Source organism: Hylobates moloch, unplaced genomic scaffold (assembly GCF_009828535.3).
Source record: "Hylobates moloch isolate HMO894 unplaced genomic scaffold, HMol_V3 SCAFFOLD_16, whole genome shotgun sequence".
NCBI lineage: Eukaryota > Metazoa > Chordata > Mammalia > Primates > Hylobatidae > Hylobates > Hylobates moloch.
The window spans coordinates 29,806,157-29,831,858 of record NW_026652291.1 but is presented as its reverse complement, the minus strand read 5'-3'; the positions used below and the strand labels follow the sequence as shown (position 1 = coordinate 29,831,858).

Sequence of the window (25,702 nt, the reverse complement as noted above, 5' to 3'; positions counted from 1 at the left end):
GCTTCAAGTTATCCATTTTCTGGTCTGAAGTTTAACAAAGAAAAATAAATAAATAAAGAAGTAGTGATGCCCAGTAGCTCTCAAAATTTAATGTGCAAACAAATGAATCTCCTGGGCGTCTTGTTAAAATGCGGCTTTCAATTCAGTGGGTCTAGGTTGGGCCTGGCATCCTTCTTGGTTGTTTTGTTGTTGTTGTTTTGTTTTTTAAGGCCTTAACACTGGAGGGGATTCTGGCCTTCTAAAAAGCTCCCACAGGTGCCCACGCTGCTATCCACAGACTGTGCTTGAATAGCTAGGCTACAGCTTGAATGATTACAGCTTGAATGATTACAGACTTGAACGAGAATTATGGTTCTTCTTACCAGCTGAGACCTTCAGGAAGAAGTTACTTCACTTCTCTGAGTCTCAGTTTTCTTATCTATAAAATGCAGGCCAGCAATAGTAACTTTGTCACAGAATTCTTGTGATGCATAAATGAGCTAATGCATTCAATTTGTTTAGCATTGTACAACAAATGTTAGCTTTTTGCTAGGATAGCCAGCACTCACGGAATGCTTACTATGTGGCAGGAATTTTCTAAGTGCATTCGTGTATTAACTCATTCAAGTCTCAACAACACAGTGAGGTAGGTACTATTATTTCATCATTCCCATTTTACAGGTGAAGAAACTGAAGCGCAGAGAGGTGGAGTTCCTTGATCTACAGTGACACCTCGTTGTAGCTAAGCTGGTGTTTGAACTCACGGAGAATTTGGGCTCCTTACCAGGATCCCTCGCCAAGGGTAGGATCAGGGCAACAGGTCGAGGGGTTGCCGTTTGAAATAGGCTAGGACCGGCAGGTGGCAGACTAGGGCTGCTTGAGTTTAAAGACCGCTTCCAAGACCAAGCTCGCAGCCAGCTCTGTGCTAAGCGTTCCATCACACAACCGCGAACAGCTTCTTCAAACTCCCTTCCCTCCCCTCCACCCTAGGGTCTTCGCCCAGAATCCATCAGGAAAAATAGCCCCACATAACAGGTTCAAATCTAACCTCCCCAAGACAAAACCACGTCCGCGGGGAAAGAAGCGAGTAAAGCGAGTTTTCTGCAACTCCCCTTTAACCCAGGAGCGCAACCAGCCCGGGAAATCTACAAATCTCTCTTTAGTTCAGCAAAGGGCTGGGAGCCTAAGCCAAGGGGGAGAAAGTTGGGGAATCCCTCTTGAATTCCCCAGGACACTTAGGTGGCGCCGGGCTTTGGTGCACGCGCGCAGGGCATGCGGACAGGCACCGGGGACGCTCTGTTTTGGGGATTACCTCGGAAAGGCGGATCCTCTTTCCGGGTCCGCTGATAGCGGGTGACAAATGAATTTGAGGGGCAGTGCAAAGGGTGGGGGTTAACCGGGCGGTTTCCATGGCGCCCGGGGCGTGGGGGAGGAATGCATCCCGCATGCTGTGGCGAAACAACTGCGCTGCCCGGAGGACTGGGCTCGAGAAGGCAAGGGACACCGGGTCGGGGGTGGAGTGGCAGGGGGGCGGAGGAAGCCAGCCGGGACGGGGGCGGGGCGGTCACGTGTGCCCGACGGGGCGAGGCCCCAAGCTGGCCCCAGAGAGGACTCTGCGGGCGAAGTGGCTGCGCAAGGAGAGAACTTTTCCTGCACAAGGAACGCGTGGTGGGGAGACCCAAGGCAGGAGCGGTCCGGAGCCGGCTGCGGCGTGTGCGGCCGGCCTTGAGACAGCGATCGCGCGGGTGGCAACAGAGAGCCCCAAGCAAAAGTGGGAGCAGGAGCTTGGGGGTGAGCACAGGAAGCCCCACTTGAGGCTTTTACGCAGCCTCGAGTCTCTGTTTCTTCTGGAATAGGCAAGTGTCCTTTCAACTCTAAGAGACCAGCGGAGGCCACTGTCCCTTAAGACTGCCGGAGTCCTCATCACTTCTCCAGGATTCCAGAGGAGACTGTGGCCATGGTGAATGAAGGTCCCAACCAGGAAGAGCGCGATGACACCCCTGCGCCGGAGTCCGCACTCCAAGCGGACCCCAGCGTCTCGGTCCATCCCAGCGTCTCGGTCCATCCCAGCGTCTCTGTCCATCCCAGCGTCTCCATCAACCCCAGCGTCTCTGTCCACCCCAGCAGTTCGGCCCACCCCAGTGCCTTTGCCCAACCCAGTGGCTTGGCTCACCCCAGCAGCTCGGGCCCCGAGGACCTCAGCGTGATCAAGGTGAGCAGGCGCCGTTGGGCCGTGGTCCTGGTGTTTAGCTGCTACTCCATGTGCAACGCCTTTCAGTGGATCCAGTACGGCTCCATCAATAACATCTTCATGCACTTCTACGGTGTCAGTGCCTTTGCCATTGACTGGCTGTCCATGTGCTACATGCTGACCTACATCCCTCTGCTCCTGCCGGTGGCCTGGCTGCTGGAGAAGTTCGGCCTGCGCACCATTGCCGTCACCGGCTCGGCTCTCAACTGCCTGGGGGCCTGGGTGAAGCTGGGCAGCCTGAAGCCGCATCTCTTTCCGGTCACCGTGGTGGGCCAGCTCATCTGCTCTGTGGCCCAGGTTTTCATCCTGGGCATGCCCTCCCGCATCGCTTCCGTCTGGTTCGGGGCTAATGAGGTTTCCACAGCCTGCTCGGTGGCTGTCTTTGGCAATCAGGTAGGTAGAAGAGTTTGTGAATGTTCCCAAGGGCGTGTGTTAGATTGCACCTGACTATTGGGTGTGGTAGGCTATAATTTGCTGATTGTCCAACAGTGTTTGTGACTCCGGGTGACAGTGACTGGGTGTGACAGGCAGTGATTGTGATGCTGTAAGAGAGGCGGGAAACAAAAGCAGGGGGACCTGCTCTTTCATCCACAGTTGCTCTTGCCCCAGCCAAAAGCATGCTTCTAGAACATACTATACCTTCGCTGTGTTGTTCTTGAACCTGTGTTGGTCCACCAACTTAGACCTGTAACTTCAGGAATGCTCTTCTCTGTCTGGCAGCAGCCCTTGGGCATCAGACTATTCTGGTGTCATCAGAACTTGGCAGTGTTTTCAGTTGGACCAACCAGCTTTCCTAGAGTGCAGTATCTCCTCTACTGCATAGAATTGCAAAGCCATGCCTGGTGGTGTTTGACACTGTTTTTACCTTGTTTTATACACAGCTGAAGCCAGGACAGTGGGAACAGTGCTTTGTGCCAAACTCCTTGCCTGGGATTTAGAGCCAAGTCCAGCAAGATGGAGTAGAAATCTCGCTCTGAGTTTCCAAGGCCTAGAAAGGGTAGTTCATGTCTTAATCTTTTTCTCTTTCCTTCTTGTTGGAAGGAGACGCTCAAATTCTTTGCATCTCAATGTGGTTATGATCCAGAAAGCTGGGCAGGTTGTGAACCTGAATGCCGTCCCCAAATACTCGAAGCAAATATTTATGGGACAATTTAAAGCAAACGTCCTTTAGCCAGACAGACCACTGCCTCCCAGTCTCATGTCTTTCCAAGCACGTACAGTCCTGGCTATGTGTTTAAGTGGTGAAGAGGTAGTGGAGGGGGGCAGAAAGTATATGCATCAGGTGTGAGGAAGAAAATAGATTTTGGAAGTTATGAGAACTGTAGAGAGTGAGTTGACCATAGTTTGTGATTTTGAGGGCCTCTAAAAGTATTAGGGCAGCAGCGGCTGCCACACGGAGACATGATGGCCAGCCTAAAACAGTAAAGTCAAGTTGTTTGGACAGAAAGGCTACAGGGTGCGGTCCCGGCTCTTGTGTAAGAATTTTGACCACACAGCCCTGTACTTTGGCTACGTGTTATGAAAAGGGTTGGGATGAGTTAGGGAGATCCAGTGTGGGCGCAGCTTCTAGGGCTGTTTTTAGGGAAGGGAAAGAGGAGTGGCAAAAGGATTTAGGATCTATGGGGTCAGCTAGGCTTCCTTTTGTGAATTTATATAATGGTTTAGTCAGGATGGTAAAACTAGGTATCCAAAGGCGGAAGTACCTAACCATGCCTAGGAAGGAAAGAAGTTGTTTTGTAGAAGGTGTCGGGGTTTGGGAGATTAGCTGGATACAATCAGCAGGAAGAGCACGTTGTTTTCATGAAGAATTATGCCGAGATAGGTAACAGATGAGGAAGAAATTTGGGCTTGACTGAAGTAATGGGGGCTGTCCCTGAAGCCTTGCAGCAGTACAGCCGAGGTAAGTTGCTGAGGCTGATGGGCGTCAGGGTCAGTCCAAGTGAGAGCAAAGAGAGGCTGGGATGAAGGGTGCAAAGGAATAGTAAAGAAAGGATGTTTGAGATCCAGAACGGAATAATGGGTTATGGAGGGGTTGTGGAGGGTGGCATTGAGGATAGGAGAGTATATGGCTTTGGCACCACAGACTGGATAGACAAGACAATTTGGTTGATAAGGCGCAGATCCTGAACCAACCTGTAAGGTTTGTCCGGTTTTTGGACAGGTAAAATGGGGGAATTGTAAGGAGAATTTATAAGCTTTAAAAGGCCATGCTGTAACAAGCGAGTGATAACAGGCTTTAATCCTTTTAAAGCATGGTGTGGGATGGGATATTGGTGTTGAGTGGGGTAAAAGTGATTAGGTTTTAATGGGATAGTAATGGGCGTGTGATCGGTTGCCAGGGGGAAAGTAGAGGTATCCCACACTTGTGGGTTAAGGTGGGGGGATATGAGAGGAGGATGCGAAGGAGGCTTTGAACTGGGGAAAAGGGCAGGAATGAGGTGTGGCTGTAGCCTAGGAATAGTCAGGGAAGGAGATAATTTAGCTAAAATGCCTCGACCTAATAAGGGAACTGGACAGGTGGGGATAACTAAAAAGGAGTGCATAAAAGAATGTTGTCCAAGTTGGCACCAGAGTTGGGGAGTTTTAAGAGGTTTAGAAGCCTGGCCGTCAGTACCCACAACAGTTATGGAGGCAAGGGAAACAGGCGCTTGAAAAGAAGGTAATGTGGAGTGGGTAGCCTCCATATTGATTAAGAATGGGACGGACTTACCCTCCGCTGTTAAGAGTTATCCGAAGCTCAGTGTCCCTGACGGTCCAGGGGGCTTCCGAAGCGATTGGGCAGCGTCAGTCTTCAGCTGCTAAGCCGAGGAGATCTGAGAAGAAGTCGGCCAAGGAAGGTTGGGTTTGGGCTCCAGGGGCTTTAGGAGCGGTGGCGATGTGAGTCGGACAGTCCGACCTCCACTGGGGGCCCGCACAGACCGCACGGCTTAGGAGGAATCCCAGGCTGTGGGCATTCTGAGGCCCAGTGGCCAGGCTTTTGGCATTGGCCAGGCTTTTGGCATTTGAAGCAAGGTCCACAAGGATGTTTTGAAGGTGCCCCTGGGAGCTGTGGCTTGGATGTTCTGAAGTTTCTGTATGCTGGAGACGTGGTTGTGGGCTGTCTTACAGCAGAGGCAAGTAGCTGTAGCTCAGAAATGCGTTGCTGTCTGGCTACCTCCTCTCTATTATTGTACACCTTGAAGGCGAGGTTGATTAATTCCTGTTGTGGGGTTTGAGGGCCGGATTCCAATTTTTGAAGCTTTTTTCTAATATCAGGAGCTGACTGGGTGATAAAGTGCATATTAAGAATAAAGCGGCCTTCTGGCCCTTCTGGGTCTAGGGCAGTAAAGTGTCTAAGGGTTGCTGCTAAGCAGGCCATGAACTGGGCTGGGTTTTCGTCTTTACCTTGGGTAGTTTCTCATAATTAACAGCTTTGTAAGCTGGCTTTTTAAGCCCTTCAACTAGGCAGGAAACCATGTAATCTCACCTAGCTATACCTGAGGAATCTGCCTGATAGTTCCATTGGGGATCTTCTTGGGGAACTGCTCTAATGCCTTCCTGGAGGTCTGGCTCATGAAGCCAGCGGTTATCAGCGTGAGATTGGGCTAGAGAAAAAACTCCTGTTCATCTGGGGAGAGGGCAGAAGTTAGGATGACATTTAAGTCACTCCAGGTTAAATTGTAGGACAGAGTTAGATATCGGAATTCCTGTATATATTTAGTGGGGTCTGACGAGAAAGAGCCTAAATGCTGGCTGATTTGGGAAAGGTCTCATAGGCACATGTACCCTGACTATGCCTTTGGCTCCAGCCACCTTTTTAAGAGGAAATTGTTGGGCAGGTGGGGGAGGGCTAGTCGCTGAACGAGACTGTAAGCCAGACCAGGTGTGAGGAGGGGAGGTGATAGAAAGATTGTAGCCGGGGGAGCAGCCTGGGGAGAAGGGGTGAGGTCAGATGAGTCTGTAGAAAAGGAGGATTCAAAGGACTCAGAGCTTGGGGTGGAGACTGAAGGAACAGATAGGACAGGAAGAAGAAAGATTTGGGATGAGTCACATGGGAGCAGAGACTAGGGAGGGACTAATGTGTAAAAGAATGCCTGGACATCAGGCACCTCAGACCATTTGCCCATTTTTCGACAAAAATTATCTAGATCTTGTAGATGGACAAATCGAAAGTGCCATTCTCTGGTCACTTGGAACTACTGTCGAGTTTGTATTGGGGCCAAGCGGTATTGCAGAAGAAAATAAAGTGTTTAAGTTTTAGGTCAGGTGTGAGTTGAAGAGGTTTTAAGTTCTTGAGAACACAGGCTAAGGGAGAAGAAGGAGGAATGGAGGGTGGAAGGTTGCCCATAGTGAAGGAGGCAAGTTTAAGGAGAAGGGTAGAGACACAGGGAAGGGGGTGGGGAGCAGCCCTGGGCTGCAATGTGGGTGAGCAGCCAAAGCAGGCGTCCCCACAATTGACTTGCCACCAAGGGAATGTGGGTGAATGACCAAGGCAGGCGTCCCCGCGGTGGTCAGACACCAATGGAGTGTGGGTGAATAATCAGGCAGGCGTCCCCACAATGATTAAACACCAAGGGAAGGCTGCCTTCCCGAGTCCGTGTCCGGTGCTGGAGTTTTGGGTCCATGGATAAAATGTGTCTCCTTTATCTCTACTAGAGAGTTAAAAGAACTGGAATTGGAAGGACAGGGAGATTGAAGGGTAGCGAGAGAGGAAGATTGAAGGGTAGCGAGAGAGGCTGGAGAAAAGAGTGAAAAGACAGCTTACCCTATTGAAATTGGTGAGATGTTCCTTAGGCTGGTTGGTCTGAGGACCCGAGGTCATAGGTGGATCTCTTCACGAAGTGAGGGTGAGGACAGAGGACTGGTCTCCTGAAGGAGTCCCTCTGACCTGGGTCTTCGGCACCAAATGTCTCACGCGTCCGTGTGAAGAGACCACCAAACAGGCCTTGTGTGAGCAACAAGGATGTTTATTTCACTTGGGTACAGGCGGGATGAGCCCGAAAAAGGAGTCAGCAAAGGGTGGTGGATTATCATTAGTTCTTATAGGTTTTGGGATAGGCGGTGGCGTTAGGAGCAATGTTTTGCAGACAGTGGGTGGATCTCACAAAGTACATTCTCAAGGGTGGGGAGAATTACCAAGAACCTTCTTAAGGGTGGGGGAGATTACAAAGTACATTGATCAGTTAGGGTGGGGCAGAAACAAATTGCAATAGTGGAATGTCATCAGTTAAGGCTATTTTCACTTTTGTGGATCTTCAGTTGCTTCAGGCGATCTGGATGTATACGTGCAGGTCACCAGGGATATGATGGCTTAGCTTGGGCTCAGAGGCCTGACAAATCCCAGTTCTTCTCATTGGACTATTTTCTCCTATCTATTAATTTCATTTAGAAAATGTAACCTTTCATTTAGAAATTTTTCATTTCAAACAGAAACTTTACAAAACTTCTCTAAAGGCAAATTTCCCTTCTGTTCATCTTTACTACCAGGAAGGTAGTCACTCACTTTGACCCTGACCACACAGATCAACACAACCCTTGTACTCCGGTAATTCTGACCTATCTCTTCAAATGCTTCTTACATACTCCACAGGAGCCTTACCTTCTGCTTGCATCAAAATCCAATATTCTTCCTTTTGACAGGCATTTATCTAGCTTTTGCAAGACAGTGTGCTAGGCTGCAAAGATAATCCTTGCCTTCGAAGAGATACTATAGCAGGTTTTAAAAAATTGTGCCAGGAGCCAAGATTCAGATTATATTAAAAAACAAACAAACACACAACAGCTAAACAGATCATAGCATAGAGGATTTATTTTCAGCTAGAGGATTTATTTTCAGTTCTCCATGGGATTTTTAGCATTTTCTTTACCTAATTGCTATGGGAAAGGATGAAGAAGGTAGAGGAAGCTAATGTTTATTAAATACCGACTATTATGGAAGGTACTTTTTCATCCATTATTTAACTTAATCCTTTCAACAACTCTGTGAGGTAGGTGAAATTGTCCCCATTGTTGCAGGAGAGGGAACTGAGATCCAGATAAATCTTGCAACTTTATCCAGAGTCCTATAACTACTGAGTAGTAAAAGAGAAATTTAAACCCAGTTCTACCTTCGAAGCCACTCTCAGTAGGCCAGTATTACTTGTGGATCAAGCATATATGTAAAAAAAAGAAAAGGCCGATTCTGAGGATTTAATTTTTCCCCCTGTCTCCAGGGTTATTGGTGATAGTTTCCAGCAGTTTTGTCTAGAGTTTGAGGGCCTAGCACTTGGCTTCTTTTTGAGACAGATCCCTTTTGTCCCCAGGCTGGATCAGGCACGAAAGCCATTCTCCTGCCTCAGCCTCTCCAAGTAGCTGGGACTACAGGCGCCCGCCACCACGCCCAGCTAATTTTTTGTATTTTTAGTAGAGATGGGGTTTCACTGTGGTCTCGATCTCCTGACCTTGTGATCCACCCACCTCGGCCTCCCAAAGTGCTGGGATTACAAGCCTGAGCCACCACGCCCGGCACTTGGCTTCTTTTTTGAAGTTGCTGCTAGAGGGCTGATTCTGCCTCTTCTAACCTAGCACAGTCATTGTATTGTCAAGAAGGTGAGGGTGGAGTCTCTAGCAGGAAGAAACCAGTGAATCCAGAGCTGGGGTGAGAGAGGGAAGATGAGCCTGGAGAATACAACTGAGGCCCTTCCCTTTTCTTGCTATGCTCTGACCAGTTGCCCCCAGGTAGTAACAGCCTGGAATTGTTAGCAACACTTGTAGCATTGTTTCAAGGGGAAATGAGCTGTGTGGGGTTTTAAGTGATATGCACACATCGTTATTGTGCAAGGGTCAAAAGAAAACCTTGTTTCCTTGGTGGTACTGGACAAGATAGATGCAGGATCTAAAAAAGATATTCGAGGTGGGTCCTAACCCAAGTGAGAGTCCTATAGGATGGAGATTGTGAGGGGACTTCACCAGGACCTTTGGGTAGCTCACAGCACAGTGCAATCTAGAAATAGAATAGGAAAGAATCAGTTTACTTTTAGAAGTGCATGCAGTCACTTTACAGAGCCAGTTCTATAGAAACCACAGCTGTCTGTCTAAAATAGCACTGTCCAATAGAAATATAATGCAGACCACAAATGCAAGTCACATGTAACTAAATTTTCTAGTAGCCACATTAAAGAAGTAAATTTTTTTTAAGTAAAAAGAAAAGGTGAAATTAGTTTTAGTAAATGCCTTAGTTTGTTTTATGCTGCTGTCACAGAATACCACAGACTGGGTAATTTGTAATGAACAGAAATTTATTTAGCTTACAGTTTGAGAGGCTGGGCAGTCCAAGGCCAAGCGACCAGCATCTGGTGATGGCCTTCTTGCTGCGTCACAACGTGGTGGATGGCATCTCATGTTCAAGAAAGAGTACAAGAGAGGGCCAAACTGACTTTTATGACAAACCCACCCTCATTCTAATGACATTGATCCATTCATGAAGGTAGAGCCCTCATGACCTAATCACCTCTTAAAGGTCTCATGTCTCAGTAGTGTTACATTGGGAATTTGATTTCCAACACATGAACTTTTGTTGTTGTTATTGTTTTTGTTTTGAGATAGAGTCTCATTCTATCCACCCAGGCTGGAGTTCACAGACAGGATCTTGGCTCACTGCAACCACCGCTTCCCGATTCGAGCAATTCTGCCTCAGCCTCCAGGGTAGCTGGGATTACAGGCACCTGTCACCATGCCCAGATAATTTTTGTATTTTTAGGAGAGATAGGGTTTCACCATGTTGGCCAGGATGGTCTTGAACTCCTGACCTCAAGTGATCCCCCCGCCTCGGCCTCCCAAAATGTTTGGATTACAGGCGTGAGCCACTGCACCTGACCCCCCAACACATGAACTTTAAGGGACACATTCAAACCGTAGTATTGTCTCCCTGGCCCACAGAATTTTATGTCCTTCTCATGGACAAAACACATTCATTCTGTCCCAGTAGCCCTGAAAGTCTTAACTTGTTCCAGCATCAACTCAACTGCCCAAATTCTAGAGTCTCACCTAAATCACATATGAGGGAGACTCAAGGCACAGTTCATAATGAGACAAATTCCTCTCCACCTCTGAACCTGTGAAATTAACAAGAACCAGGCTGGAAACATTTTTCTTTTTTTTAAAAAAAGAAGCTGTGCATGGTTGCACATGCCAGCAGTCCCAGCTACTCAGGAGACTGAGGTACAAGGATTGCTTGAGCCCAGGAGGTCAAGACTGCAGTGAACCATGAACATGCCACTGCACTCCAGCCTTGGTGACAGAAAGAGAGACCCTGTTTCAAAAACACCCCCCAAAACTAACAAGTTATATGCTTCCAAAATACAATGGTGGGACAGGGATAGGACAGACATTCACACATACCAAAAAGGAGAAATAGGCAAGAAGAAAAGGGTAACTGGTCCCAATTAAGTCCAAAACTCAACAGGGAAAACAATATTAAGCCTTAAAGCTGGAGAATAATCTTCTTTGACTTTATATCAAAGAAGGGCACACTGGGGAAGGGACTGGTCCCCCAAGGCCTCAGGCAGCCCTGCCCTTACTGCTTTGCTGGGCTCAGTCCACCCAGCAGCTCTCACAGTTGGAGTCTCATGCCTGCAACTCTCTCAGGCCAGTGTTGCACACTGGTAACTCTACAGTTTCTGGGGTCTTGGTGATAACCACACTTCCATGGCTCCACTAGGCATTACCCTTGTGGGGGCTCTCTGCGGTGGCTCTGCCCCTGAAACAAGTCTCTGCCTGAACCCCCAAGCTGTTCATGACGTTCTCTGAAATCTAGATGGAAGCCACCATGGCCCCATAGTTCTTGCATTATATGCGCCTGCAGATTAGCACCATGTGTATGCCGCCAAAGTTTATAGTTTGTACGTTCTAGAGAAGCAGATCAAGCCACACCTGGGACCACTTGAGCCATGGCTGGGGTAGCCAAGGAATGCTGTGCCAGAATGCAAGGAGCAGAGTTCTGAGGCAGCTCTGGACAGTGAATGCTGAGGTCCCATGGTGACTATCTGGAAACCTTGCTGTCTTAGTCGATTTTGTGTTGCCATAATAATGCCTGAGACTGGGTAACTAAGAAAAGAGGTTTATTCAGCTGATGGTTCTGCAAAATGAAAAGTTCAAGGGCATGGCCCTGGCTTCTGGCAAGGGTTTCTGTGCTGTGTCCTAACATTGCAGAGAAGGTCAAAGGGGAAGTGGATGCATGTGAAGAGGCATAACCTAGGGACATCCTAGCTTTATAACAACCCATTCTCTTAGGAACTAATCCATTCTATTGAGAACAATCCAGTTTCATGAGAGTGACAACTCACTACTGTGAGATCAGCACCAAGCCATTCATGGGGGATCTGCCCACATGACCCAAACACTTCCTACCAGGCACTACCTCCCAACACTGCTCTATTGAGAATCAAATTTCAACATGAGTTTTCATGGGTATAGACTCAAATCATATCCAAACCATAGTATTCTGCTGTTAGTCCCCAAGAACTCATGTCCTTTCACATACAAAATACAGTCATTCCATCTCAATAGTCCCAAGAGTCTTAAATTGTTGATATGGTTTAGGTCTGTGTCCCCACCAAATCTCATGTTGAATTGCAGTCCCCAGTATTGGAGGTGGGGCCCAGTGGGAGGTGATTGGCTCATGGGAGTAAAGTTCTCATGAATAGTTTAGCACTGTCTCCTTGGTGCTATTCTCATGATAGTGAGTTCTTATGAGATATGGTTGTTTAAAGAGTACAGGACCTTCTCCCTCTCTCTCTCTCTTGCTTCTACTCTGTCCAGGTGATGTGTGTGCTTCCCCTTTGCCTTCTGCCATGATTGTAAGTTTCCTGAGGCCTCCCAGAACCTGAGCAGATGCCAGCATCATGCTTCCTATACAGCCTGCAGAACTGGGAGCAAATTAAACCTCTTTTCTTTATCAATTACCCAGTCTCCAATATTTCTTCATTGCAGTGTGAGAATGGACTAATACACTTGTTTCAGCATCAACTCAAAAGTCCAAAGTCCAAAATTGCATCTGAAACTCAAGGCACATTCTTTCCAGGTATGAGCTTATAAACTCTAAAACAAGTTGTTTACTTCCAATATATAATGGTTGCACAGGCATTGGGTAAAATTACCATTCAAACATAGGGTCTTGCTCTTTCACCCAGGCTGGACTGCTGTGGTGAGTTCTTGGCTCACTGCAATTTCTCCCACCTGGGCACAAGTGATCCTCCCACCTCAGCCTCCCAAGTAGCTGGGACCACAGGCCATGCCACCACACCCAGCTAATTTTTGTATTTTTTTGTAGAGACAGAGTTTCGCCATGTTTCCCACAGTGGTCTCGAACTCCTGCACTCAAGTGATCCTACCACCTTGGCCTCTCAGAGTGCCTGGATTACAGGCATGAGCCACACCAAGCCCTGGCCAGGAGACTTTAAATCTTAAACCTCCAGAATAATCTCCTTTGGATCGATGTTTTGCATCCTGGGCACACTGGTGCCAGGAGTGGGTTCCCAATGCCTCAGGCAGCCCTTTCCCCATGGCTTTCCTGGACATAGCCCACATGGCTGTGCTTACAGGTCGTAATCAAATGCCTGAAGCTTAGCCAGGCTGAGGTCACATGCTGCCAGTGACTCTAGCATTTTGGGGTCCTTGCGGTGGCCCCGCTCTTGTGGCTCCATTAGGCATTGTCCTAGTGAAGACTCTTTGCAGAAGAGTCCTCTGCTCTGGCTTCACATTTCTACTTGGCATTGCCTTAGCAGAGGCTGTCTGTGGTTGCTCTCCCCCATTGCAGGTTTCTGCCTAGGCTCCCAGGCTCTCTTTTTTTCTTTATTCCTTTTTTTTTTTTTTTTTTTGACAAAGGGTCTCACTCTGTCACCCAGGCTGGAGTGCAGTGGTGTGATCACAGCTCACTGCAGCCTTGACCTCTGAGGCTCAATCTTCCAGCCTCAGCCTCCCAAGTAGCTGGGACTACAGGCATGCACCACTGCACCTGGTTAATTTTGTTTTTTTGTATTTGTTTTTGTTTTTGTTTTTGTTTTGTAGAGATGAGGTCTTGCCATTTTGCCCAGGCTGCTCTTGAACTCCTGAACTCAAGTGATCCACCCACCTCAGCCTCCTAAAGAGTTGGGATTTCAGGCATGAGCCACTGTGCCCAGCCTGCTCCCAGGCTTTCTGATACCTCATCTGAAATCTAGGTGGAAGCTGCCATGCCCACCACTTTGAATTCCACATGCATGCACAATAGTACCATGTGGACATGGATGCCACCAAGACCCACAGCTTGCACTCTCCAGAGCAGTGGCCCAAGCTGTACCTGGGGCTATTGGGCCATGGCTGCTCTGGCCAGAGCAGCTAGGAGAAGCATCCTGAGGTGGCTCAGGGCAGTGGTATCCCACCATTCTGTCCTCCTAGGCCTCTGGGTCTGTGACAGGAGGAATGGCCTTAGACTTTTGAAATACTTTCAGGGCCTTTTTTCCATTGTTCTGTTAGTACCTGGCTCCCTTCTGTCAGAACTAATCTCTTTAGCAAAAGGTCTCTTTGCTGCACCCTTAGATTCCTCTCCTGAAAATGTTCTTTCATTCTCTACCACATGGCCAGACTGCAAATTTTCTAAATTTTAATGCTCTGCTTCGTACACATTTCACCTTTAGGTCACTCCTTTTCTGTGTGTAAGCTGTCAAAGTAACCACACTGTGTCTTGAGCATTTTGCTGCTTAGAAATTTCTTCTGCCTAGGCCAGGCGTAGTGGTTCCTGCCTGTAATCCCAGCACTTTGGGAGGCCAAGGTGGGCGAGTCACCTGAGGTCAGGAGTTAGAGACTAACCTGGCCATCATGGTGAAACCCATCTTTAAAAAGAAAAAAAAAAAAAAGAAATTTCTCCTGCCAGATGCACTAGGTTATCACTTTTAAGTTTGATATTCCAAAAAGCCCTAAGGCATGGAGACAATGCAGCCAAGTTCTTTGCTATGGTGTAACATGGGTGACCTTTGTTCTAGTTTGCAAATAAACACCACTTTCCTTCATCAGAATGGCCTTTACTGTCCATATGTCTATCAGCATTTTGGTCATAACCATCTAACCAATCTCTGAGAAGTTCCAAACGTTCCCTCATCTTTTTGTCTTTTTCTGAGCCCTCATCAAAATTACCCTTAATGCCTTGTTCACAGCAATTCAGGTGTTTTCTAGCCTATTTCTTCAAACTCCTCCAACCTCTGCCCATTACCCAGTTCCAAAGCTGCTTCTGCATTTTTAGGTATCTTTATGGCACGACCCCACTCCTTGGTACAAGTCTGTCTTAGATCATTTTGTGTTGTTATAACAGAATACCTGAAACTGGGTCATTTATAAAGAAAAGGTTTATTTACCTCATTGTTCTGTAGGCTGGGACATTCAAGGGCATGCCTGAAGCCTTCAGGGGGTTGTAGCTTTCATGCTACATTATAACATGACAGAGACGGTCAAAGGGCAAGTGGACATCTGCAAAGAGGCAAACCCAAGGGATCTCTTGGCTTTAAAACAATCCACTATCATGGCAACTCATCCATTTCTGCAGGAACTAATCTAGTCTTGCAAGAGTGAGAAACTGCCTCCATGAAATCAGCTCATGGGGGATCCTCCCCCATGATCCACATGCCTCCCAGTAAGCCACACCTCCCAACGCCACCCCACTGGGGATCAAATTTCAACATAAGTTTAAGTGGGGACAAAGTCAGATCATATCCAAACCATAGCACTTGTCCTCAAGGCCCTAGCCTGCTTAGACAATCTCTGAAATGTCTTCAGGGTTTTTCTCCCATTGTCTTGATGAATAGGCCTGGTTGCCTTCTGTCTGTACTAATTTCTTTAGCAAATGATTGCTTGGCCACACCCTTGGTTTTTCTCCTACGGACACCTTTTCAGTCTACGTGGCCAGCCTTCAGATTTCTCAAATCTTTCTGCTCTGCTTTCTTTTTCATTACAAATTCCATCTTTTAGTCATTTCTCTCCTCTCATGTTTTACTATATGTGCTTTAAAGTATTGCTTTAAAGTAGCAATACAGTTCCTTCAATATTTTGCTTAGAAATTTCTTTGACCAGATATCCTAGTTCATCACTCTTAAGTTCTGTCTTCCACAAATTCCTAAGACACTGACAGAATTCTGCCAAGTTCTTTGCAAATAGATAACAAGAATGGCTTTTACTCCAGTTTCCAATACCTTGTTCCTCATTTCCATCTGACGCCTCATCAGAATGGTCTTTACTGTCTATAACTGTCTATATTTCTACCAACATTCTGATTAGGACCACCTAAGTAATCCCTGAGAATCTTTAGGCTCTTCTTAAAGTTCTTTCTTCATCTGAGCCCTCTCCAGAATTGCCCTTAATACTCCATTCATGGCAGACTTTTCTCTCCTGATCCTCCAAATTCTTCCACCTTCTACCCATTTCCAGTTCAAAAACCACTTCCACACTTTCAGGTATTTGTTATGGCATCAGACTACTTCATGGTATCAATTTTCTGTCTTAGTCAGTTTTATGCTACTATCACAGAATACCACAGACTGGGTAATTCACATTGAACAGAAATTAATTTGGCTTATAGTTCTGGAGGCTGGGAAACCCATGATTGAGGGGCCAGATCTGGTGAGGGCCTTCTTGCTGCATCATAACATGGCAGGAGCTGTCACATGGATGACAGAGAGAATAAGAGAGGACAAACTGACTTTTATAACAAACCCACCCTCATGATAATAAGTCCACTCCTGCAATAATCACATTATCACCTTTTTTTTTTTTTTTAAGAGACAAGGTCTCACTCTGTCACTAGCTTGGCATACAGTAGCATGTTCACAGCTCACCTCAGCCCCAACCTCCTGGGCTCGAGTGATCCCCTGCCTCAGGCTCCAGAGTAGCTGGGACTATAGGCACACACCTGGCTAATTTTTTATTTTTTATAGAGATGGGGTTTTGCTATATTGTCCAGGCTGGTCTTGAACTTCTGGGCTCAAGCATTCCCCCCACCTCAGCCTCCCAAATTGCTGGGTTTACAAGCATGAGCCACCATACCCAGCCACATTATCACGTCTTAAAGACCCTAGCTCTCAACACTGTTACACTGGGGATTAAGTTGTTAACACATGGATTCTGGGGGACACATTCAAACTGTAGTTATATGTAGGATTATGTTTTATTTAGCCCAATGTATCCAAAATATTATTTCAACAAGTTGTCAATATAATAAAGTTAGTAATGTGCTATTCTACATTCATTACTAAGTCTTTGGAAACTGATGTATATTTTATACTTATAGATGGCCACGTTTCCCAGTAAGCAATGGCCTCTAGGTTAACTATTTGGATAAACATAACCAGCTGGATAGTCCAGGTCTAGAACAATGATAGTATTTCAGCAGTGGAAGTCAAATCCTAGCAGATAAAGAAAGGCTCTAGAAAGTGACTCCAGCCTTGAAGAGGTTGTGTTTGCTGGACAGGCTGATCATATGGTATCACCCAGAGAGGCTGAGAGTTTCTGAGGTTGACTTGGGAGTCACAGTCATAAAGTGTGTGGTCAGCCTAGTCTTGTTCCAAAGTCATGGCCATTTGGGTATGTTGCAGTCCAGGGTTGTCATTTTGGATCTTGTAATGTCAGAGTTCTTTCAAGGTCTGAGGGAAGTTTGCGGAGGTGAAGGCAAACTCTTTTGTTCACGTCTATTGATTGTTACCACTATTGACAGCAAACAGAGTGCTTGCTCACATGACTGTCTACTTTTTGTTTGTTTGTTTTTGTTTTTTCACATGAAAGTTTTTAGTTTATTAATCTTCCCGTGAAAAATCCACAATGGCCACAGATAACACCACTGCAGCACCTTTACTCCTTCAGCTTTTTGCCAGCACCAACATTGGCCTTTGCAGTCCCCCTGACTTTCCTCATTCTGTTCTTGCGTTCCTTTCGTTGCTTTCTTGAGGTCTTTTTCTTCTCATACAGGCCATGTCTTGCAAGTCTATGTTTGGGTTCATTTTTCTTTGCATAATCCAGGGAATCATAAATCATGCCAAAGCCAGTTGTCTTGCCACCACCAAAATGAGTTTTGAATCCAAATACAAAGATGACATCCAGTGTGGTCTTGTACATTTTGGCTAGTTTTTCCCAAATTTCTGGTCTTTGGCACGGTTGTCTTCCCGGGGTGAAGGATATCAATGACTATCTGTTTCCTTTGATGAAGTCGTCGGTTGATCATGAACTTTCTAGCGTGGATAGTTATCGTATGGTTGATGATGGCGGTCTATCCTCAGACAGCCAGGGAGGAAAAGCATGACTGTCTACTTTCTAGCCTCCTATTGTTCACTGGAGGAGAGTAGACAAGGGCTGGGAGCAGAGAACAAGGCTAGTAGTGACTGCAGGTAGATGGGGTAGGTCTGAGACCACCCTCTGAAATGGCTATGGGGACCAGCCAGGCCATATAAATGCTGAAGCAGGCCTAGTAAAAGTGACATTGGAGTGTGGTGAGGTCCCAATGAGCATGAGAGTTTGTGTCCTATCTAAAGGCAGCAGTTGCTTCAGCTCCCACCAATCATTGATATATACAAAGCATGACTCGGTGGTGGCAGATCTTCATTTTTTTTCCTTTGAAGAGAAATCAGAAATCCAGATTTTTATGTGAAATCTGTATTTTGTAATCATGATAAAATATAAATAATATTTACCGTTTTAACCATTCATAAGTGTACAGTTCAGTGACATTAAATGCATTTGCAATGTTGTGTAACCATTACCACTATTTATACCTAAAACTTTTTCATCATCGTCAATAAAAATGCTGTACTCGTTAAGAAATAACTCCTCTTCCCCGCCCCCTCCACATCCCCCGGTAACCTTTATTCTACTTTCTGTCCCTATGAATTTGCCTATTCTAGGATCCTCGTAAAAGTGGAATCATACTTGTCCTTCTGTATCTGGCTTATGAAATCTGTTTTTTAAATGCTGGTAACTAACTCATTTCATTTTTTAAAAATGTATTTTATGTCTTAAAACTGCATCAGATTAAATTGCCAGTTTGAAGGTCAGGCATGGTGGTATATGTCTGTAATCCCAGCACTTTGGGAGGCTGAGGCAGGAGGACTGCTTGAGCCCAGGAGTTTGAGACCAACCTGGGCAACATAGCGAGACCACGTCTTCACAAAAAGTACAAAATTGGCTGGGCATGGTAGAGCTCACCTGTAGTCCTAGCTACTCAGGAGGCTGAGGTGGGAGGATTGCTTGAGCCCAGGAGGTTGAGGCTGCAGTGGGCCATGATTATGCCACTGCACTCCAATCTGAACTGTAGAGCAAGACCCATTGCAAAAAAAAAAAAAAAAAAAAGAAGAAGAAGAAGCAGCAGCCAGTTTGAGACTTCTGGGAAAGGTTGCATGGAACTGAATTTCAGTTCTGCTTTCTCCTTCCTCGAAAAGCTCCCACCAAACATGTGGGCAAGTGGAAACAGTGTCAGAGGCTAGTAACTCAACTGGGGGGATTAGCCCAGAACTTCCAAAAGTAGTTGGTGATTTGCCTCATCCATGGGGCTAGATGAAAATACAGAGGTCTGCGGCCCCACACAGACTGTCTTAACCAAACTGTCTAGGAAAGGGGCCCAGCATTTTGTATTCTATTATTTTTTTTTTTTTTTTGAGATAGAGTCTCACTTTGCCACCCAGGCTGGAGTGCAGTGGGGCGATCTCGGCTCCCTTGAACTCACGACCTCAGGTGATCCACCCGTCTCAGCCTCCCAATGTGCTGGGATTGCAGGTGTGAGCCACCAAGCCCAGCCAGCATTATATATTTTCAACTGGCCTCCCAAATGAGGCTAGTGATCAGACACTTTTTGAAACCACCAGGAGGAAAGAGCAGCGTGCATGGGAAGAGACTGCCTGCTTGGAGCCATATTCTTGTCAGGGCTGATTTTTTTTTTCTTTTTCTTTTTCTGTAGAGATGAGGTCTAGCTTTGTTGCCTAAGCTGGTCTTGAACTCCTGGCCTCAAGTGATTCTCCCACTTCAGCCTCCCACAGTGCTGGGATTACAGGTGTGAGCCACTGCACCCGGCTGGTCAGGGTTGATTTATGATATGTTTGCTGTATGTTGGGTTCAGTGGGAAGCAGTGGGAGCTTGGGCCACTTACCCTTCAGATTGAGGGCAGAGGCTGGTCTGGGGCTTATAATTTGGATTCACCTAAGGTACTGAAAATGTCCTGAAAACCTTAGGGTTGGGGAGTTGAGGAGCCCTAATGGGATATGAACTGAAACCACTCATATGCTCCACATCCTTTGGGTTCTTTGACATTCAATCCAGTGCACTGGAAGAAGTTCAGATTGGCTTGGCCTGGCTTCTGCCTTGGCTTTTTATATTTTTTTCTCTATAACCTAATCTTGGAAGTGATTTTTCTTTTTTCCGTTTTTAGAGACAGAGTCTTGCTCTGTTGCTCAGGCTAGAATGCAGTGGCACAATCTCAGCTCACTGCAGCCTCGACCTCCTGGGCTTAAGTGATCCTTGCCTCAGCCTACAGAGTAGCTGGGACTACAGGTGTGTGCCACCATGCCTGGCTAGTTATTTTATTTTTTGTAGAATCTGGTCTCACTATTTTGCTCAGGCTGGTCTTGAACTCCTGGCCTCAAGCAATCCTCCTGCCTCCACCTCCCACAGGGCTGGGATTACAGGCATGAGCTATCACTCAGGGCATGCCTTGGCTTTGTTGCCTTGCCAGGCATTGTTACAGTTGCTTGTTAATTTCACAGAATTAAGTCTAAGTCTTCAGTTTCCAATTTACAGACTTCTGCTCCCCACCTTTTCCTATTTAACTTGTCTCTTGTTACCTCTCAGCCTTGGCTCTGCTCTGACCACTCTGGCTCCATACTATCTCCTTGGGATATACCCTTTGGGTCTAAGATTTAGGCAGTGGAGAGGAATGTCAGCAAGATGGTGGACTAGAAAGCTCCAGGCCCTCATTTTCCTACAGAAATGTTAAATAACCAACTAGGAAGTGGCTAAAATAACTTCTTTTGACAAGCTTTGGAAGTCAAAGATCTACAGCAACCAAGCCAACCCAACCAAGAAAAAGACACATTCAAAGCCATAGGAAATTTCATGGCTTTTTAACTCACATTTGCCCCATTTCCTCCCCCATGCTGTGCCTCCAGTCCCCAGTTCTCCTCTGCAAACTGAGTAGATGGAATTTGCAACATTTTAACCTGCTTTAACTAACTTCATTTTTATACACTGACAATGTACAACACCCCCCAAAAAAAATTAAGAAACGATTCCATTTATAATAACATTAAAAAATAAAATACTTAAGAATAAACCAAGGATGTAAAAGTCAAGTATATTGGAAACTACAAAGTGTTGCTGAAAGAAATTAAATAAGATGTAAATAAATGGAAAGACATCCTGTGTTTATGGATTGGAAGACTTCATGTTAAGATGTCAAAACTATCTAAAGCAATATATAGATTTAATGTAATCCCTGTCAAAATCCCAGTAACGGTTTTCATAGAAATAGAAAAATCCTTACCCTAAAATTCATATGGAATTTCAGGGAACCGTGAATAGCCACGGCAATCTCGAAAAAGAACAGCATCGAAGATCTCACACTTTCTGATGTCAGAACTTACTACAAAGCTACAGTAATGAAGACAGTGTTGTATTTCGCATAAAGACAGGCATATAGACCAATGAACTAGAGAAGAGAGTCCAGATATAAACCCTTGTGTATATGGTCAAATGATTTTCAACAAGGGTGTCAAGACCATTCATTGAGGAAAAGACAGTCTTTTCAATAAGGGGTGCTGGGAAAACTGGATAACCATATGAAATTAGACCCTGGTGTTGTCAGAGGCATTTGAACAAGAGCGACTCCATCTTGAATAGGGGCTGGGTAAAATGAGGCTGACACCTACTGGGCTGCATTCCCAGGAGGTTAGGCATTCTAAGTCACAGGATGAGATAGGAGGTTGGCACAAGGCATGGGTCACAAAGACCTTGCTGATAAAAGGATGCAGTAAAGAGGCCAGCCAAAACCCACCAAAGCCAAAACGGTGATGAAAGTGACCTCTGGTCATCCTCACTGCTCATTGTATGCTAATTATAAGGCATTAGCATGTTAAAAGACACTCCCACAAGCACCATGACAGTTTACAAATGCTGTAGCAAATCAGGAAGTTACCCTGTGTGGCCTAAAAAGGAAAGAAACCCTTAGTTCCTGGAATTGCCTGCCCCTTTCCCGGAAAACTCATGAATAATCCACATCTCGTTTAGCATATAATCAAGAAGTAACAATAAATATAAGCAGCTGAGTAGTCCATGCCACTGCTCTGCCTATGGAGTAGCCATTCTTTATTCCTTTACTTTCTTAATAAACTTGCTTTCACTTTATGGACTTCCCCCAAATTCTTTCTTGTGTAAGATCCAAGAAACCTCTGTTGAGATCTGTATCAGAACCCCTTTCCAGTAACATCGTTATACTGTGTTCAAAAATTAACTCAAAAATGGATCAAAGACTTAAACATAAAAGCTAAAACCATAAGACTCTTAGAAGGAAACAGGGAAAATGCTTTACAATGTTAGTTCTGGCAAAGATTACTTGGGTCGAATACCAAAAGCAGAGGTACTAAAAGAAAAGAAAAAATTAAACTACATCAATGTAAAACTTTAATGCATCAAAGGATGCTATTAACAGACTATATAAGTCACCCATATTAGGGAGAAAATATTTGCAAATCGTGTATCTGATAAGGAATTAATTTCTAGAATGTGTGAAGAACTCTTTACAACTCAACCGCAAAAAAAAAAAAAAAAAAAATTCCAACTTAAAAATGAGCTAACAAATATACAAATGGTCAATTGCCAAGACCAGCTCGGCTGGGGAGACTCTAACCTAGTGGTGCTAGAGGAATTAAAGACACACACACAGAAATATAGAGGTGTGAAGTGGGAAATCAGGGGTCTCACAGCCTTGAGAGCTGAGAGCCCCGAACAAAGATTTACCCACATATTTATTAACAGCAAACCAGTCATTAGCATGTCTTCTATAGATGTTAAATTAACTAAAAGTATCCTTTATGGGAAACAAAGGGATGGGCCGAATTAACTGCAGCAGGAACACCCCCTTAAGACACAGATTGCTCATGCTTTTGTTTGTGGCTTAAGAATGCCTTTAAGCGGTTTTCTGCCCTGGGCGGGCCAGGTGTTCCTTGCACTCATTCCCGTAAATCCACAACCTTTCAGCTTGGGAGTTAGGGCCATTATGGACATACCACAGTGCTGCAGAGATTTTGTTTATGGCCAGTTTTGGGGCCAGTTTATGGCCAGATTTTGGGGGGCTTGCTCCCAACGGTCAATAGCACCTAAAAAGATGCTCAACATTAGGGAAATACAAATCAAAACCACTGTCAGATACCACTCCACACCTATTTAGGATGGCTATTACTAAAAAAAAAAGTGTTGGTAAGGATGTGAAGACATTGGAACTCTTTTGCATTGCTGGTGGGAATGTAAAATGGTGCAGCTGCTATGAAAACAACATAGAAGCACCTCAAAAAAATTAAAAATAAAATTACCATAAAATCCAGCAATTCCACTTCTAGGTAAAAAATTGAAAGCAGGAACTTCAACAGATATTTGTGTATCATGTTTATAGCAGCATTATTCACAATAACTAAAACGTGGAAGCAACCCAAGTGTCTGTGCTTCCAGATGAATAAATAAAATGTAGTGTGTGTGTGTGTGTGTGTGTGTATGTGTGTATATATGTGTACAGTGAAATATATACATATATGTTGTTATATACAATGAAATATATAAAAAACTTCTGGCCAACCAGCTGTGAATTGGGGGTTCCCATGACTCCTCTTCAGGTCTGATTTGCTGTAACAGCTCACAGAACTCAGGAAAACATTTTACTCACATTTCCTAGTTTATTATACACTTTACTCACATTTACTAGTTTATTATAAAGGATACAACTCAGGAACAGCCAGATGGAAGAGACGCATAGGGCAGGAAATGGGGATGGGGGTTGTGGAGCTTCCAAGCCCTATCCTGCCACCCTCTCAGCACCTAGATGTGCTCACCAACCAGAAGATCTCTGAAACTCAACTGTTCAAGAGATTTTATCCAGCATGGTCTCTAGCCCCCTACCCTCCCCTACCCTCCCTGGAGTAGGTAGGGGGATGGGGTTGTACATTTCCAAATTCTAATCCCTGGTCTTTCTGGTGACCAGCCCCCTCCTGAGGCTATCTAGGAGGGCTACCTATGCCACCTCGTTAGCACAAACTCTGGTGTCTTGGAAAGAGGCCCCTTAGGAAATGATGAGGTATTCCTATCACTCAAGAAATTCCAAGGATTTTTGTAGCTCTGTACCAAGAACAGAGGACAAAGACCAAATACTATTTTTATTATACCACAGTTACCCGGAGTAGAAGCAGAAAGTAGAATGGTGATTGTCAGAAGCTGAGGGAAGGAGAGAATGGGGAGTTACTGTTTAACGGGTGCAGAGTTTCAGATTGGGAAGATGAAAAAAGTTATAGAAATGGATGGAGGTGATGGTTGCACAATAATATGAATGTACTTAATGCTGCTGAACTACACAGTTAAAAATTGCTTAAAAATCAATAATTGTGTATATTTAACCACCACCAAGCAAACAAACAAAAGATACTCTGCTTTTGAGGTGTTCCCTTCTAGCTGGAATCCCTGTTCCCCTGCTGCCATCATCCACATCAGCCTTTATGCTCTAAAGAATGCATTCCCAAGCCTGTGTACTTGCTGGGTCTCTTCCAACACTGGCCTTTGTTTTCTGGTGGTTTGTCTATTTCTCCTTCTTCCTTATCCCTTCTCTTGTCCACCTCCCCTCCATCTCCACATCTTCTTCCTACTAAATGGGAAACTTCTCAGCGGGCCAGAACCTGGGCTGATGATAGGGACAGGAGGCAGAGAAATTCTAGGCAGAAAAGGGTGGGGTCCCTGGCGAGGGCCCCACCCTCAAGCCTGAAACCGCAGCTCAAAGTGAGAACTTTACATCCGGTTTTCCTGCTGGAATGTTGCCCTTTCTAAAACCACCCCTGGCCAACCCCCATCCTATAGCCTGAAAACCCCCAGGCTCTACTGACAGAGAGCAGAGAAGGGGAGAAGCAGTAGCCAGACATCAGAGAGAAGCAGCTTTACTTTAGAGGGACGGCTGGACAGTGGGACTTCAGAGAAGAGTCCAGCTGGGGACAGCCAGACCTCAGGGGTGGAATACCTTCCCGCTCCATCTGCTTTCCAGCTCCCCTTCCCACTGAGAGCCACTTCTGTCAGCAATAAAATCCTCTGCATTTACTATCCTTCAATTCATTTGTGCTATCTGATTTTTTTCCTGGATGCCAGGCAAGAGCTCAGGATACAGAAAGCTGTCACACTGGCTCTCTGCCCTCATGAAAAGGCAGAGGGTCTATTGAGCTGTTAAACATTTAAGCTAAAGGAGTGCAGTGTAACAAACACACTCTGGACCTTCGGGGGTCACAGATACTCCCCCCTTAGATGCTGCCACAGTACCCGCATGGAGTTTTTCTCCTGTTGGTGCCCAAAAGCGATCACTCCAGCTCCTGTGCCCGCTTGCCTGTGTGCTCCCGCTCCCTCGAGGGGTTGAGAACTGAGGGCTAAGTGAGGCACCCCTGTCATGAAGCCCACAAAGAGGTCAAGGAAAATTTCCTGTTTCACTGACACATCTGTCCTGTGTCTCAGAGCAAGGCCCTGGGCATAACAGCTGCTGGCAGATGGATGGGCAAATTAACAGGTTTTCACTTCCTGAAAGAAATTAAGATGACCAATCAGTTAACTGAGAGTTCAGGTGGTTGGAGGAGAAGATTCTCATGCCTGGGTTGTCTTCTTGATGTGACTTGTTCTTATTCCTTATGTGGAAAAAGCTACTGAATCCTTACTGTGTGCGTTGGACTGTGCCAGGCCGAGGGTATTGAGAATACTGTCGTCTACGGCCATACCACCCTGAACGCACCCGATCTTGTCTGATCTCGGAAGCTAAGCAGGGTCGGGCCTGGTTAGTACTTGGATGGGCGAATACTGTCGTTAGATCTGCTGCGTACCCTTTGACAAGTCTCATAACTTTCATAGGTTTGGGCTTCTTTGGTAAAATAGCATTCATACTGGCTACAGCAGAAGCTACAGGAAAGGATTCAATGAGACAATACGTGGACAGCATTTAGATAGAAGTTTCTCAGATAAGAAGTGCTAAATGAGGTCAACTGTCATGGCACATGCCTGTAATCTCAGCACTTTGAGAGGCCAAGAGGGAAGATTGCTTAAGCCTAGGAGTTCAAGACCAGCCTGGGCAACATAGTAAGATCTCTGTCTCTACTTAAAAAAAAAAAAGTACTAAATAAAGAACAGATGTTTTCAGTACCATCATCAATAAAGGTAATCGCCTCTGTCTTCTGTTGGTTCTGGATTTAGAAAGAGAGGCCAATACTGAAGCCTCTCCTAATACTA

General features: G+C 45.7%; 1 protein-coding gene across 4 annotated transcripts in view; it reads left to right on the top strand.

Moving 5' to 3' along the window:
• The first annotated feature begins 1,596 nt into the window (after nt 1-1,596).
• The window catches only part of FLVCR2 (FLVCR choline and putative heme transporter 2), a 67,743-nt gene continuing 43,637 nt past the window's right edge, over nt 1,597-25,702 (top strand). For all 4 annotated transcript variants that reach the window (XR_009210402.1, XR_009210403.1, XM_058429862.1 and 1 more), the window contains exon 1: nt 1,597-2,623. Coding sequence is in view for 2 of the 4 variants with exons in the window: in XM_058429862.1 (XP_058285845.1) it covers nt 1,937-2,623 (687 nt within the window). In the remaining 2 variants the exon portion in view is untranslated. The remainder of the gene's footprint in view (nt 2,624-25,702) is intronic.